Raw genomic sequence first — 15801 nt, forward strand, 5'->3', positions numbered from 1 at the left:
GATAGGCAAATGAGGACACATCTGGTGAGGGCAATCTGTATTTGGCTAGGACACCTAGTAGAGGCGAAGTTATGAGACATTAAAAAAGATGTCTCCCAAGTGTTTCCCCCACTAGTTATTACGGGATCTCCAGTCCCCCTTAAAGTCCCACCCAGTAATTATGGGAGTCCCTAGGAGTGTCTCAAGTGTGTACATGAACATTTTTCCAAGCTTCTGCATGGTGTTATCATCGCAAAGGATGCTTGCTGTCGAGACTTCCCTTTTCTGAAGCTGTGGGAAAGCACTTGCCCTACTCCCAAAGCTGATTACGTGCTCGTCGTCCTGCTTGGGGCTAAGGATTCAGTGGTGAAGAAGACAGGCACGAGTCCTAGCCTCAAGGCGAGTACAGTCTAGCAGAGGAAGGTTTGTCTATATGATATGAATGTACTTATACCCATTAACAATGCTGTAACATAGAGAAAATTGCTGAGCAATTTCTAATAGACTACAAATGTGCCTGGGATGTTTTATAAAAATCTCAGGTTCATCCATATCCCTCACATAGGCTGAATCCCTCTAGATTCATCCAGGCTCCAGCAGCTTCAGCGGGGAGCTATGATTGAAAGAGCTGTCTTAGGCATTAACCTTAGGGCCAGTACATTTTGGGCAACAGAAATCTGTTCCACCTTCTTTGGAGAGAAGGGAATAAGAAAGAGATCATCGGTCTTGGTTACACCCAGGAGGAAGAGAAGGGTCAGAGATGGGAGATGTTTGTGGGTGAAGGAGGAGGATGAGGGCTGTATACCCAAGAGAGGAGTCAGTCAACCTCATGAAAGTGGGGTGTGTGTGTGTGCGCGCGCAGAGGGCTGGGGGAAGGATTACAGTTTGCTCACAGTTGCATCTTCATGCTCTTTCATGTTAATGTACTTGCAAAACAGGTTATAATTAACTAGCTAACAGAACAGCTTTGACCAGTTATGTTGTAGACGGGCCACATCCCCATGACACAGAGGGAAGGGCATCTATACCTCAGTCTCATCAGTCTCACACTTCAAACCACAGTGTAGGATGGGCTGCCAATGAATAGGTCTCATTTGGGCACCTTATCTAAGTCCCGATCTGTGGATTTTGTCATGGTGGGAAGCACTTCCTGAAATGATTTTCTTATACCTTTCTTTGTCCCTGGTCTTCGTTTTTAGGACCTTGGATCTGAGCATTGACTGTAAATGCTGTTTCTTAAAAGCCTTTTTTAAAGAGGTGAGGGATGTTAAGAATGTCCAGGTAGCAAAGGACGAATGGAGTAGTCTTGGCTGTCCCTCTTTCTTTTGCACCGTAGAGCCTAGTGGTTAGAAGTGTAGACTGTGAGTATGTCACTTACTAGCTGGTGACCTTGGGAAACTCACCTGACCTCTCTATGCCTGTTTTCTCATCAGTAAAGTGGGGACAACAATAATACCGATCTCATGGCATTACCATGAAGACTAAATGAGTCGATACATGGAAAGTGCTCAGAACAGTGCCTGGCACATGTCGGGTGCCAGCTGTTAGTGTTGTAGTTGTTGTTATGATTAGGGAAGGTCTGTGCCCAATTCAGAGGGCACTCCACTCATTCACTCACAAGAAGGGATTCTCTCATTCCCTGTATTGTTATCTCCAAATGTTTACTGAGCCCCTATTGCATCCAGAGTTCTGTGCTAGGAATACACAGATAAAAAAGGCAAATTTTCTGAACTTCTTGAGGACTTTCCTAAGTGGTTAGGAAAGGCTTGGTGTAGGAGTAGGACTTTCTCTGGATGAGATTTAGACAAGTGGAGAGAACATTCCAAGCAGGGGTGACTGTGTGAGCAAAGGCACAGAGTGAAAATCAGTTTGGAGGCAGGTCTGGCTAAAAAGGAATGTTATTATCTGATGGATGAATTAGGGACCAGAGATATGTAACAGCCAGATATGGAAGTCTTTGAATCCCAAGTTGTTTGTAAGCCCCAAGACAATGGAGGTTTTGAGTAGCAGAGTGACTAGTGAAATAAAAGTTTTATACAAGGTCACCTGTGGTGGCAAAGGAGTTAGGGATCCATCCATCCAATCATCTATCCATGCATCCTATCATCCATCCATCCATCCATCCATCCATCCTATCATCTATTCATCCATCCATCTATCCATCCATCCATCCATCCATCCATCCATCCATCCATCCATCCATCCTATCATCTCTCCATGCATCCTATCATCTGTCCATCCATCCATCCATCCTACCGTCTATCCATCTATCCATCCATCCATCCATCCATCCATCCATCCATCCGCCCATCCATCCTTCCCCTGACACTCCACTTATCCTCACCATAGCCAGAGTGATCTTTCTGATGTATCTAACCATGTTGCTCTCCTGCTTTAATGTTATTATAACTTGCGAACCATGCATGTTAGCAGAGTGGGATTTGCGATGGCTGTCGCATTTAGGAGAGACATTTAGGGCAGAAGGGAGAACCACTCCAAAGACTAAAGATCAGGAAAAGCTGGTCACCTTCTAGAAGCTGCAAGTAGTTCAGTGTTTCCAGGGTATGTGTGTGCGCGTGTGTGTCTGTGCGTGCGTGTGTGTGTGCGTGTGTGCGTGTGTGTGTGTGTGTGTGTGTGTGTGTGTGTGTATGGAGTGACTGGCAGGAAATAATTGACATGGGGAAGATTGACGTGAATGATAGTAAAGAGCCTTGCAGGCCATGTTAAAAATTGTGTTCTATAAACCAGAAGGATCCTTTCTTTGCCCCTCAAATCCCACCACATTAGTGGCCACCTCTTGGGACTATGTGGGAGGAAAAGGAGCGGGAGGAGGGAGGCAGTCCCTGCTTTCAGGAGGTTGATGATCTGAAACAGCCAAGACCAGCGGCTGTTTGCAAGGGACCATGTAAATGATTGCCTTTCTCCCTGGAATCTCCTTTCCTCTCTTGCCCATTGGAAGATGCTTACTTATCTTTTCTAGGTGCATCTCAAAAGTTGAGTGTTCTGGAAGGCCTTTCCCAATATCTTTAGGCAGAGCACTTCTGTAGGTCCTTGTTCAGATTCCAACTTTAGCTCTTCTCTTATTCTTGAAATTATCTCCTTATTAGTCTATTTTCCTTCCTTACTTGTCTGCCTTCCTTGGGAGCACCTAGGGCTTGACAGGAAGGAGCGTGTGCTATTTACCTTGTCTTTCCAATGTGTTATTCAGTGCCTGGGAAGTTAAATGGTTCTAGAATGAATAGAGACGTGGAAGATTATATATATGTACATTCCCCCCTGTCTTCCCCCCATTCCCAATGGTCAATTGTACCTGGAGCATGACATGACAATGCAATGGGGGAGGGGCTGGAAGGGGGAGGGTAGGCTGTGTGTGGGTGTTGGGAGATGAAGCAGCTTAGACAGGTAGGCGGGGCTCAGATGATGAAAGGTCCTGTGCACCAGTCAGGCACTTTGGTCTTCATCCTAAGAAGAGTGGGAAGCCACCGCATGGGAGTAAATTGTCACCAGCTGCATGGTGAGTGGAGATCAGAGCTGCATGGGAGTGGAGAAGATGAGTGGCAGGGAGGCCAGTTAACGCTTATTATCCAGGTTCAAGGCAGGGATGCAGACTGTGGCGGTATCATCTTCAGGAAGCGGGCATTTGCACATCAGGGGAGAGAGGGCTGCCTTTGAGCAAGGCGGTGAGATGGGCAGAGCTGAGGCAGATCGGCAGATGGTCCTTTAGCGGGGAGGGGACTGGAGGGCAGTCCTTCTGTCACTTTGGCCGCGTTCGGGGGCTGAGAAAGGTGACATTCAGCAGGACCTATGGGGCAAAGGGTGGGGCCATCAGCAGGGCCATGGGGTCCAAATTTTGTGTTTAGCGTCTCAAATTTGGACTGTTGTCCTGGATCAAATTCATGCAAGAATGCAGGGTGAGACCTCAGGGGAAGGGTTGACTCTGAAATGAAATCCATCCATCCCAGGATGCTTGCGAGGCTCCAGGTGAGCCTCTCAAAATCTGAAAGTGCTCAGGTGGCTCTGAGGCTCCCGAGGGCCTGCCTGTCAGTAGGACCACCCCTGCCCGGTGTCTTGTCCTCAGCCTGGGAGGGCATGGCTGCTCTGTTCCCCTCAGGGCAGCCCTGGCCTGTCTGGTTTTGCTGGAAGCAGTGGCCTCGGAAGGCTGGTGACGGGGGCTACCCTATTTTTCTGGGCATCTCACACTCATCTGCCAGTGGTTGGTAATGAGACAGTGATGATGCCATGAGAGAAACTTCGAGGGAGAGCCCTGCTGCCTGGAAGCCCAGCTCCCACGGGAAACCTCCTCTTGCTGCTGCCTCTCTTGGAGGCTCTGGAAAGCTTCTCGGGTCCTGATAACTCACCTCGTCCTCCTCTGTGCCTGGGGAGTCCACTTCCTGCTCTTTCTCTGTCCAGCCTGGCACTGCCTGGCTCTTGACTGTGTGTCCTGGTCCCTTTGCTCCACTTTTCCCACCATCACCTACTGTCTGAGCTTTTCTCACCCCCGCTAGCTCGCCACATCCTCCTCTTACCCTTCTGCCCTATTTAGAGGCCCCTCCTAGCTCTGAACCTTTGCTGAGACCCTGAAGATTCCTGCCACCCTGTCTGAGAAGTGTGGCATGATTTGAAGGGTCTGGAAAAAACTTCCACCTTCCAGCACCTCCCCCCTTGCCTATCTCAGTGCACGGCGCCCACTATTAGATGGTGTTCCTTCAGGCAAAGCCTCCTTCCCTGTAAACATGCACGTCTAGTGATGTCTATAGAGCCTTTAAGTTTTCAAAATGCTTTCACTTAGATTATCTCAGGGTGTCAGCATGGGGTGTTCATGCTTTGGGGTGAGTTAGCTTCTTAGCCAAGGCAGTGGGTGTTGGAAGCCCCTGGTAGTGGATGTGGAGGGAGGGATGCAGGCTCAGAATATGGGGACCAGGCTGGGGAGGGGCCTTGGGCAGCCCAGGGAAGGGACAACAAAAGGGCAAGACTCGGAAAACAAGCTCTCTTTGTTTTTCCATTTAGATTTGGGCTGTTCCCTGCCCCGAGTCTCTGTCCTTTTCTTTCAAAATCTCCAATCCTGCTCCTTCTCCATCTGCCTCTGTAGTGCAACCTGAGGTGCCTGCAGGCCAACTTGGTGATGGAGATTAGATCCAACTAGGAGGGGCAGAGTTCATCCCGGAAACACCCTGCTCTATGGGGTAAAGAAGTGTGTGGTGGTCCCAGATGTGTAAGGAAACCAGCTCCCCTGTAGTGATGGGGGGGGACAGCGGGGGCCTCTCCTGCCTCATCCAGGAATGCTTCCAGGAGGAAGTGCATAGCAACCAGCAGCGGAGTGCAGGGGTAGGGGGAGCAGAGAAGTCAAGGTGGCCAGAGATGGATGGAGGGGCGCGCACTGCAGCTTCGAAGTGGGATTCGATAAAAATCCTGTCATTTTCTGTAGCTCACATGCTTCCAAGGTGTTTTACTCTTTCCTCTTACTGTATCATCATACTCCCTGAGGAGGAAAGAAGCAAAATGACATCCTCCCCCAAATCGTGGAAGTAAAAACTGAGCTCAGAGAAAATACAGTATTTTTACAAAAATGTGGCCAGGACTAGGTGCCCAGGGTCCTCCTGGCTCTGTGTGGGGCTTGCATGGGGCGGGGGGCTGGTGGCTGCTTCTGGGAGGGTAGTGGGGTGGGGAGGGTGTGGGTACGTCCACCTCGTGCTTCTCAGGTGGCCTGGGCTACCCCCATGTAGTCCCAAATCACGGTCTGGTATTTATTGATTTTTTATTCTTGGCCTGACAAAGACTGTCCACCGTGCCCTTGGACCACCACTCGGAGAGACTGCAGGTGCCGCCAAACCACAAGCCAAGACCAGGATGGCCCTCCTTCCCTTCATTTCCTCCTGCCCTCAAAAGGGCAGCCCCCTTATCAAGTGCCCCTGTGGCTCCACGGCCCTTTAGCCTCTCCACAAATGGAGCAAATCAGAATATTCAGAAAAACTTACGTTTCAAAGAGATGAGGGATGGGAAGTAGGGCAGGAACAAGGCTGGAGGATACATGTCTCACCTCTTAGTTCATGATGAAGATTTTATACTCAGGCAACGGGACCTGAGTTGAGGGGCTTTAAGAGGGAGGGGGCAGTAAAGTGATGGATAATTTTGAGAGATCCCTCTGAGGGTGCAGGAGGAGGGTGGATTGGGCGCCAGATGTGGACGTGGGGATGTGCTGCTGCCCAGGCAGGGCCGCCCCTGTCCATGCTCAGCGGGAGGCCTTTGGTCATTTCCATCAGGTCATCCTTGGACAAGGTGTGGAGGGCTCTCCTTTCCCCACACCCCTACACTCCAGGAGCCTTATGAGGGTCTGGACAATTGGAAGATGGGCTAATCTCACATGGGGTGATCAGTTGAAGTGGTCATTTGGGGAGCTGGGCAAAGGCTTGAGATATAGAAGGAATCCCTTAGACTGGACAACCATGGGCTGTCACCAATGGGTTATCTTTCCTCAGCGACACCAGACGATCAAGGCTGCTGCTTGAGCCCCACTCTCCGTGGCTCCCTGCTGATCAATGGGGTCCACTGCTCGAAGCTCGGAGGCCTTCCTTGGCCAACTTGACATTTGTTTGTGTTCCCCCACACCTACCCTCCCTCTCCCTCCGCACCGGCTCAGCTTGTAGCATCTCAGTCATGTCCGGGGTGGAAGGAGATTAGCTCTGCGTACAGTATCTGAATATTTCCGTCTCACCTTGGATCAGTAGCTTTTTGAAACAAGAATGTGCTTCTTTTAGGTTTTCTGGGTCCCTAAGGACCAAAATTGCAGGTGGCCTGGGGCTAGAGGAAGACGCATGTTCCAGCCAGAGGGAAGAATCTATGCAAGGTCCTGGCAGGGAAGGAGTGTGATGCTTCAGAGAGAGCGAGAGCAGAACAGTACGGCTGGAACTCAGAGCACCCCTAGGACATGGGGACAGATGAGGCAGAGATATGAACAGGCCAGATTCCGCAGGGTCTTCCAGCCTGAGCGCATGGGAAGCCCTGGAAATCTCCACATGAGAGGCATCATGGCCTGATTGACATTTTGGAAGGACCCCCTGGCTGTGTTGTGGGGAACAGTGATGGGGAGCAGGATGGAAGTGGGGGGTGTTGGAAGGCTGTGGAGTAACACAAGTGAGCAAGGATAGTAGCTTGGACTAAGGCGGTGGTCATGGAGGTGGTGAAAACCAGATGGATTTGGGAGGTATTTCAGGGGTGAAATTTATAGGATCCAAGACAAATTGGATCTAGGGTGTGAGGGAAGAAGGCTATCAGGGCTGCCTGTAGATTTCCGGCTCGTGGACTGAGTGATGGTGGCAGAATTCATAGCAATGGGGACACTGAAACAGTGTCACATTGCTTAGAAGATCGTAAGTTTGGTTTCAGACGTGTTGATTTTGGAGGGGGGATGCTCTGAAACATCCAAGCAGAGATGCCAGGTGGGCAGGGGGGTGTGTGCCTCTGGTGGCTAGAGGAGAGTCCTTGTTAAAGGTTGAATTTTGAGAGTCAGCGGCATAGAGCTGATAAGGAGTCATCCATGTGGATGTGAGTGCCCAGGGAAAGAGTTGACTGTGGAGGGGAGGCCCCAGGTCCAAACCTCATGAAAACCCAACTAGCTGATCCAGAGACGGTAAGCTATGCCCTGCCCTCATGGTACCCTACCATTTCTGATTCCAATTCCAGTGGTTTTTTTCCCCACACCAAGCAGTTCTGCCACACCAGCTGGGTATCCTACAGTTCAACTCAATTCCAACACTACCTGGTGACAGCATCAGATCCCACAGGTGAAAGGCTCAGTCCTACAAGACTCCCTGCATCCCATACTCGCTTCAGATGCCAATCACAAGTCCAGGTTGTCACCTGTGCTTCAGACCCACTTGCTGTAGATTGGAGGTGCCCATGACCCCCTCTTGGGTTCAATTAATTTGCTAGAGTGGCTCATAGAACTCGGAGAAATGTTTTATTGAGACTCACTAGGTTACTGGTTTGTTATAAAAGGATACAAACCAGGAAGAGCCAGACATGCAGAGGACAGGCTATGTGGGAAGGGCCTGGAGTGCCGTGCCCTTCAGGTGTGCTACACTCTCCACACCTCTACCTGTTCATCAACCTGGAAGCTCAATGAACGCCATCTTTTCGGGGACTTCATTACATAGGCACGATTGATGAAATCTCTGGCCACTGACAGTGACTGAGGTCAATCTCCAGCCCCCTCCCTTCCAGGAGGTCAGGGGTAGGAGGGGGGAGGAGGGACTGAAAGTTCCACCCTCTCATCACAGGGTTGGTTCCCCTGGCAACCAGCCCCCATCCTTAGGTTCCCTGGGGGCTTTCCAAAAGTTACCTCATTAACATAACAAAAGACACTATGATCAGGTTTTAGGAGCTCTGTACCAGGAACAGAACAAAGACCAAATTATCTGTTTCTTATAATAAATCACAATACCACATACCCGGAGCCCAGGAGGGTAGCTAAGTCACAAACACCCAGGGATCTCTTGTTCTAGGCAGCTTGTGCTAACACTCAAGGGAATGGGGTGAAAGGAAAGTCAAAATGGAGTTGGTATTGCTAAGAGAGCTCTCTAAAATGTCACTGTTGCCTGGAATGTCTTTCTGGAGCTGGAATGGGTGAACCATAGGCTGTGCTGTAATCGTTGGTTGTGGGGAGAAGGTGGGTATGAAAGCAGGGCCCCAGGCAGCCGTGATCCGCGTGTCAGAGGGCAAGTGGAGGGACCAGCCAGGATGGCCAGCAGGGAGCTGGAGGCCAGCCTCAAACCCTAGGTGGCACCTTTAGGGGATGGTGGCTCCTGGATAGTAGTTTGACTAAAGCTTTGGGCTGACTCTGAATCTGAGCTACCCAACTCACAGCTGTGAATATGAATTGCTGTCAAGAAAGGGTGGACCTTGAGTGAGCATCCCCTGTATCACCTGCCCAGGCGATGCCCCTGTATCACCTGCATCAAAGGCATCAGGATGGTCTTTGGCTCTTTAGACATGCATACAGAGGTTTCCAGGCCTTCCCTGGGGTGTAGAGGTCTGTTCTCAGTTCTGCCCTGCGCAGAAAGCCACAAGGCGAGAGGGATGAGCAAGACCAGGGACCAAGGAAGGAAGCCCCTCCCCCTGACATCCTGAACTGGAGGCCCCCCATCGCACCACCGGCACGTGTGCCCACTCCTGCCCTTCCGTGTTCTGTTCCCTGCCTTCCTTTAAGACTCAGCTTCAGGCTGAATTCCTCCTGAAGCTACTTTGACTTTCTACCTTTTCGGTCTCCCTCAATGTAGACCAGAGCCCACAGTCTAGAAGCAAATTATGGACTCTTTACTTGCTCATAATTGCGTTTCCTGCATATCATCAGTATCTTCATAAAGAGATGATACATTTCTCAAGCACAGGGACCCGATGTCCCAGTCTTCCTGAAACTGCCCAGCAGAGAGCTAGGCACATGGGGGCTGCTCCACAACCTGGTAACTGACCAGAAGCTTTGTTTCCAGAGACCAGGAGGAGTTGCCTTTTATTCGTTCCTTCGTTCATTCATTCAGCCAGTGCTAAAGGCTGAGCTGGATGTATAAGGTGTTCTGCTCACGTGGAGTGTAAAGTGAAAACATGAGAACGATGTCGCAACCGCTTTGTGTTGCGCACCCTTAGGCTAATGACTGTGCGGGTGCTTTGCCTGTGTAACTCTCATTCTCATTCTCACGACAATCCTGCAAGTTTGGGATGCTCCTCATTTTACAGTTGAAGAAACAGGCGCGGAGGCCTCAGAGCCAGCACGTGGCAGAGCTGAGGTGTCAGCCCAGGTGCCCTGAAGGGCTGTTCTGGGAGGGGCCAGGGCGAGGCTGGGCAGCACTGAGGTCTTGGTGGGGGCATCAGGGGCATGGGGACCCCTCAAGGGCTCTGGAGGTGGCCTTTTGGTCAGAGGTCACCCCTGCCCTGCGCCCACTCTTGGTCTGTCCTTGCTGTCTTCTCGAGGGGTGTGGGGGCTGCGAGGGTGCCGCTCATGTTGTTGCCGCAAGAGCGACGCTGAAGGCTAAGCCTTTGGCATTAATTCAAGCTGTCTCTCCAAGACATTCCTCACCCACTCTCCCCCCTGGGCGCCCTTGTCTGGGAATCCTAAGAGATTATGACAGCCATCACCAGGAGGGGCTCCTGCTGGTGGCTCCAGGCTCCGTGCGTGTGTGCGCGTGTGTGCGCGCGTTTGCGCGTGTGTGCGTGCGCGTGTGTGTGCGTGTGTGTGCGCGTGTGTGCGCGTGTGTGTGTGAGAGAGGGAGGGAGAGAGATGGAGACACCCCCCACCACTGCAGCCACTGTGAACCTGGCTAACGAAGCCTGTGAGGACTGAGCGGGCAGGTGGCTGTGGGGAGACGTGGCCGTGTTCTTAGGGCCGCCCTAGGGTCCCCCCCTCAGTGCCTGTTTCTCTGTGTCCCGTGTCCCCAGGTTTCCCATCCCCTGAAGCTGCTGTCGCCCTCTGTCCTTATCTCTCACAGACATCCCCTTGCTCCCCGGCTCCCCACGCCGGCTGAGCCCACGAGCAGCGATCAGAGGGGACCAGGGCCCCGAACACGGACAGCAAGGCCTCCAGATGCCGGGTCCCCGAGCCCAGGGTCTGCAGGACATTTTCACCCGAGGTTCCAGCCAGCCCTCTGGTGGAGAGAGCTCCCCCAACAGCTCTGTGAGTACCGGGGTTGGGGGGAATGGATGGGCGGGACTTTGGGGGTGGCCCAGGGAGCCTGTTGACTGGGGGTCTCTCCACATGGGGGGGCAGGTGTGTGTAAGGGGGGCGGGGTTTCTGTTAGGACCTTTTCTTCTCCAGACTATCCAAGTCATGAGGACACACTGTCCCAGCAGCTCTGGGGTCCTCTGGTCAGAGGAGGATGGGAAAGGCGGAGCTGTGAGAGGCCCGGTGGCCCTACTTGTTGGCATGCAGACTCCCTGGCTCCCCTCCCTCAGGCTGCAGGAACCAGACCTCTGCCGGGGCGGTTCCAAGGCTCTCCCATGTGCCTGGCGCTTCATCTGGTTGCCCAGGTGACCTCTCAGGTGGCTGCCGAGGCAGCTGGGTATCAAACCGGTAATAAACAGGGAACCACCCAAAGGGGGAGGCAGGTCCCTCCCCCGCTCTGCCTCCTTTCTCCTCCTCTTCTCTCAACCTCCCATCTCTGGGAGCGGTCGGGAGTGGACCGCTCTCTCTGGCAGCGTCCTCGCCAGTGGCTGGAGACGAGGAGGAGGAAGAGGAAGAGGAGGGGGAGGAGTAGGATGTGGGGCTGTGAGGGAGAGAGTGTACAGTGAATCCCCGTGGGGTAGGAGTCAGGGTGGGCCAAGCAGCTAGAAATCGGCCTTTGTCCCAATGGATCCGGAGAACCTGCCGGTGAGTACTGCGTATTTGCAGACGGGCCCTCGGATCTGCAAGGAGGTGGAGGTGTGGTGGGGCATGCGGGGGGCCGCGTGTGAGAGCGCACTCGGATAATGCGTGTGTGCACAGTGTGTGCGGCAGCGTCCGCAGGGAGGCTGAGAGCGGGGGTACGCGCACGTGCGGGAGTGGGCGTGGGGCTCGGGGTGCGGACGCAGGCAGGTGGTGGGATGCGCGGGGTTCACGCTGCGTGTGCATCTGTGTACGTGAGCGTGCGTGTGTGCGTGGGCGCCGCAGCTGCGGGTGGCGCGGGCCCGGACGGGACCAGGGCGGAAGCTGGCGAGTGGAGGCTCCGCGGGCAGGATGTGGTCGATGAACGTGGGCCCCCTCTGTCCTTTCCCTGAGGCGGTGAGGGCCTGGCTTCCTAGGGCTGCTGGGGGCTCAGAGCGCAAGGTCAGCCTCCCGCGCCTCTCACCCCTCCCTCACTGGACCTCGCCGCCCGTGTCCCGTCCTCTCTGGCCAGGTCATCAACAACTACCTGGAGGCCAGCGGGCCGGTGTCCTCGGAGGACCGTCTGAGCCGCATGCACTTCCACGACAACCAGAGGAAGGTGGACTACGTGCTCGCCTACCACTACCGGAAACGCGGGGCGCACCCCGGCCACGGCTCCTCTGGCCACTCGCTGGCGGTCATCTCCAACGGCGAGACGGGCAAGGATCCCCAGCCGGGTGCTCCCGGTGACATTGAGCTGGGGCCGCTTGACGCCCTGGAGGAGGAGAGGAAGGAGCAGCGGGAAGAGTTTGAGCACAACCTGATGGAGGCCGGGCTGGAGCTGGAGAAGGACTTGGAGGTGAGGTCGGGCAGGTGGCAGAGGGTACCGGCAGGGATGGCAGTACGGGCTGGGCTCCTGGTGGTCACCGTCACCTGCAAGAAGCCTTTGGCTTTGTTCTGGCATCTGGCTTTTGTGTGTGTGTGTGTGTGTGTGGTGGGCAGACCAGATTTTCTTGCTCAAGGACTTGAGGAAGGAAGAGTTTTGGGATCCCGGGTGCTGGTAGTGCTGGTGGTGGAGTGTCCATCTGTTCTGTGGAAGTTGACTTAGAGATAGAAAGCAAGACATTTCTTGCTGGCTCGCCGTCCTGTGGCCTTTGTAATGGTTTTCTTGGGATGAAAATCCGGTTTGCCTGTTGAACTTTGGATTAAAATTCCTTTATATAGGAGACTTACATTATTAAGGAATGTGCAGGAATTCCCTGGCGGTCCAGTGGTTAGGACTCTGAGTTTTCACTGCTGGGGGCTCGGGTTTGATCCCTGGTTGGAGAACTAAGATCCTGTGAGCTGCTTGGCCAAAAAAAAAAAAAAAAAAAAGAAGAATATTAAGGAAAGTGCTTGCCTGGCGCCCTCAGGGAGTTGATTACTTGGGAGCTGAACATCAGATATATTTTATCAGCTTGTATGTATTCTGACCTCTGATCAGTAGCCAGCCTATGGAAATCCGTTTATCTACATATTCATTTATCCACCCATCCACCCATCCATCCACCCATCCATCCAGTCATTCACTTCTCCATTCATTTCTTTATACCACATGACCTTTAAAGATGACCTGCCCTCACCATCCCCTCCAAACTCATCTCCTACCTCTCCTACACTCCCGCTCCGGCTCCAGCTCACCGGCCTTATCTTGGTTGTGTGTAGGTCACTGTTACCTCGGGGCCTTTGCACTGGTTGTTTCCTCTGCCTTGGGCCCCCTTCTTCAGACCTGTGCATACTTGGTCCCTTACTTCAGACCTCTGCTCAAATGTTACTTCCTTCCAGACCTCTTCCCTGATTGTCTTAAAGTCCCCCCACCCCATCATTCTGTGTCTTGACCCTGCTTCACTTTTCTTCATCATACTTAGCACCTGAAATAACATGGTAGATTTATTTATTTTTTTGTCTGTGCCCCTACCGGCTCTATGAAGGCAGGGGTCTCGTGTGGTTCACTGCTGTATCACTAGCACCTAAGACAGAGTCTGGCCCATAGTAGAGCTTAACCAGTGTTAGTTGAATAAGTGACGTCCCCAAGTCTCAGGGTCTTCATCTGCAAAATGATAGACCCCCTGCTGGATTGCAGTTTTATGTGCCCCATTAGTAGCCGGGGCAATGAAAACATCTGGCACAATGTCTGGTACACAGTAGGTGCTCAATAAATACTCATGATGATTGTTGGAAAGGGTGTCATGCTGAGAGGTGGGGGTGACATTCTCATCAGAAGCCTGTTTTGTGAGATTCACATTAATGCCATCCTGGAACTGGAGGGGACTCCCCCAGAGGTCATGAATGCATTTTGCTGTCCCCAGGCAGGACGGCCTGAGGCCCGGCTCAGACCCTTATGCTCCAGACTTTTAAACCAGGAGCCCCTTCTCTTGTTATTCTTTGTACCAGTGTAGGGACAGTGTGCTCTCTTAGGGCTGCTCGGGGCTCCCTTGCTGTGGGAGTGCAGACTCTGACTTTTGGAAACCCAAACCTCTGATTGGGGTCTGGTAGGAGAGTTTCTTGAGGTAGTGGTGTGTTTTGAGGGCCGTACAAGGAGCTCTTGACACCACCACCGTGGGAGGAGGCTGCACCTTCTCTGGGTGTCAGGGAGTCAGGGAGGCTCAGGGAGTGGAGGCCTGGGTCTCATACAGCTGCTGAGTTGGGAGACAGCAACCTGCTCCAGAGGTGGACTTTGGAGTCTGAATGTAGATGTTCACATCCCAGGGCTGGTGACCTTGGGCAAGTGACTCGACCTTTTGAATCACAGTTTCCTTGTGTGTAAAAAGGAATAATAATACATTCTTCATTGGGTTGTGATGAAGATGAAATAAGACAACCAAGTAAAGTATCTAGAACAGTAACAATGAATGTTAATGCGTTGTTATTATTGAAAGCTGCCAGATTTAGCAAATAAAAACTCAAGATTCCTAGTTAAAATGGTAATTTTTCTTCATTTTATTTATTTATTTATTTATTTTTGGGGGGTACACGAAGTTCAATCATCTGTTTTTATACACATATCCCCGTATTCCCTCCCTCCCTCGACTCCCCCCCACCCTCCCTGTCCCAGTCCTCTAAGGCATCATCCATCCTCGAGTTGAACTCCCTTTGTTATACAGCAACTTCCCACTGGCTATCTATTTTACAGTTGGTAGTATATATATGTCTGTGCTACTCTCTCACTTCGTCTCAGCTTCCCCTTGACCCCCCGCCCCCCCAAACCTCGAGTTCTCCAGTCCATTCTCTGCATCTGCATCCTTGTTCTTGTCTTATTACTGAGTTCATCAGTACCATTTTAGATTCCGTAAATATGAGTTAGCATACAATATTTGTCTTTCTCTTTTTGACTTACTTCACTCTGTATGACAGACTCTAGGTCTATCCACCTCATTACATATAGCTCCATCTCATTCCTTTTTATAACTGAGTAATATTCCACTGTATATATATGCCACATCTTCTTCATCCATTCATTTGTTGATGGGCTGTGTTTATTTGTGGCTGTGTTGGGTCTGCATTGCTGTGCATGGGCTTTCTCTAGTTGTGGCTACTCTTCATTGCAGTGCGTGGGCTTTAGACACATGGACTTCAGTAGTTGCAGAACTTGGGCACAGTGGTTGTGGTGCGCACAGGCTTAGTTGCTCCACAGCATGTGGGATCTTCCCAGACCAGGGATCGAACCTGTGTCCCCTGCATTGGCAGGCAGATTCTTAACCACTGTGCCACCAGGGAAGTCCTATGTGACTTTTTAAAATAGCCCCTACCCTTCACCCTTCCCTGCCTGCTACTTTCACAGGCAATCGTTCGTTCCAGTGCCTGGTGTTTCTGGGAGATGTGTGGCATCTTTTTTGCTTTATGCAGTTTTTTGTCATTAAAAAATGGGTGTTGTTGTTTAGAACGATTTTAAATTTACAGACAAATTGGACAGAGGGCTCCCCTATCCCACATCCAGTTTCCTGTATTATTAAGATGGTACATTTGTCGCACTCAATGAGCCGATATTGATACACTGTCATTAACGAAAATCCCTACTCTGTTCAGATTGCCTTAGTTTTTACTTTCTCTCTCTTCTCCTCCAGGATCCCAGCCCGGATCGCAAATTGTATTTAGTGTCATGTCTCCTTAGGCTCCTCTGGGTGCTGACAGCTTCTCTGAGCTGTATGCATTTTTAATTTATAAAGAGGGGCTCTGTTTTAAAACCCATTCTGCTTCTTTCTTTTTGCCCCCAGCACTATATTCTTCAGACCGTTCACATAGTGCACGTGCACCTAATCCCTTTTTTTCCTAACAGGTGAGTACTTGTTTACCTTGTTGCTCCCCTAATGATAACGGGCACCTGGTTGCCACCCAACAAGGTCTCGAATGAATTGTCACCTCTGTCATGGGCCAGTGTCCCATGATCTTCTCCACCCCTCCCCCACCCCCACGGCATGTTGGCACTAAACCCTGGTTAGAGCTGGAGACCATGA

General features: G+C 51.7%; 1 protein-coding gene across 8 annotated transcripts in view; it reads left to right on the forward strand.

Annotated features, from left to right (window-relative positions):
- ANO2 (anoctamin 2) overlaps window positions 1-15801 on the forward strand; it is a 357498-nt gene that overhangs the window by 8330 nt on the left and 333367 nt on the right. For 5 of the 8 annotated variants that reach the window (XM_057702095.1, XM_057702097.1, XM_057702098.1 and 2 more), the window contains exons 1-3: window positions 3436-3493; window positions 10458-10642; window positions 11841-12167. In XM_057702095.1, coding sequence (XP_057558078.1) covers window positions 3466-3493; window positions 10458-10642; window positions 11841-12167 — 540 coding nt within the window. In that variant the 5' untranslated portion in view covers window positions 3436-3465. Of the gene's footprint in view, window positions 1-3435; window positions 3494-10457; window positions 10643-11840; window positions 12168-15801 lie in introns of those variants that run through there. The other 3 variants (XM_057702100.1, XM_057702103.1, XM_057702096.1) reach the window with 2 other exon arrangements.

The sequence above is a fragment of the Hippopotamus amphibius genome, chromosome 12 (genome assembly GCF_030028045.1).
Source record: "Hippopotamus amphibius kiboko isolate mHipAmp2 chromosome 12, mHipAmp2.hap2, whole genome shotgun sequence".
NCBI lineage: Eukaryota > Metazoa > Chordata > Mammalia > Artiodactyla > Hippopotamidae > Hippopotamus > Hippopotamus amphibius.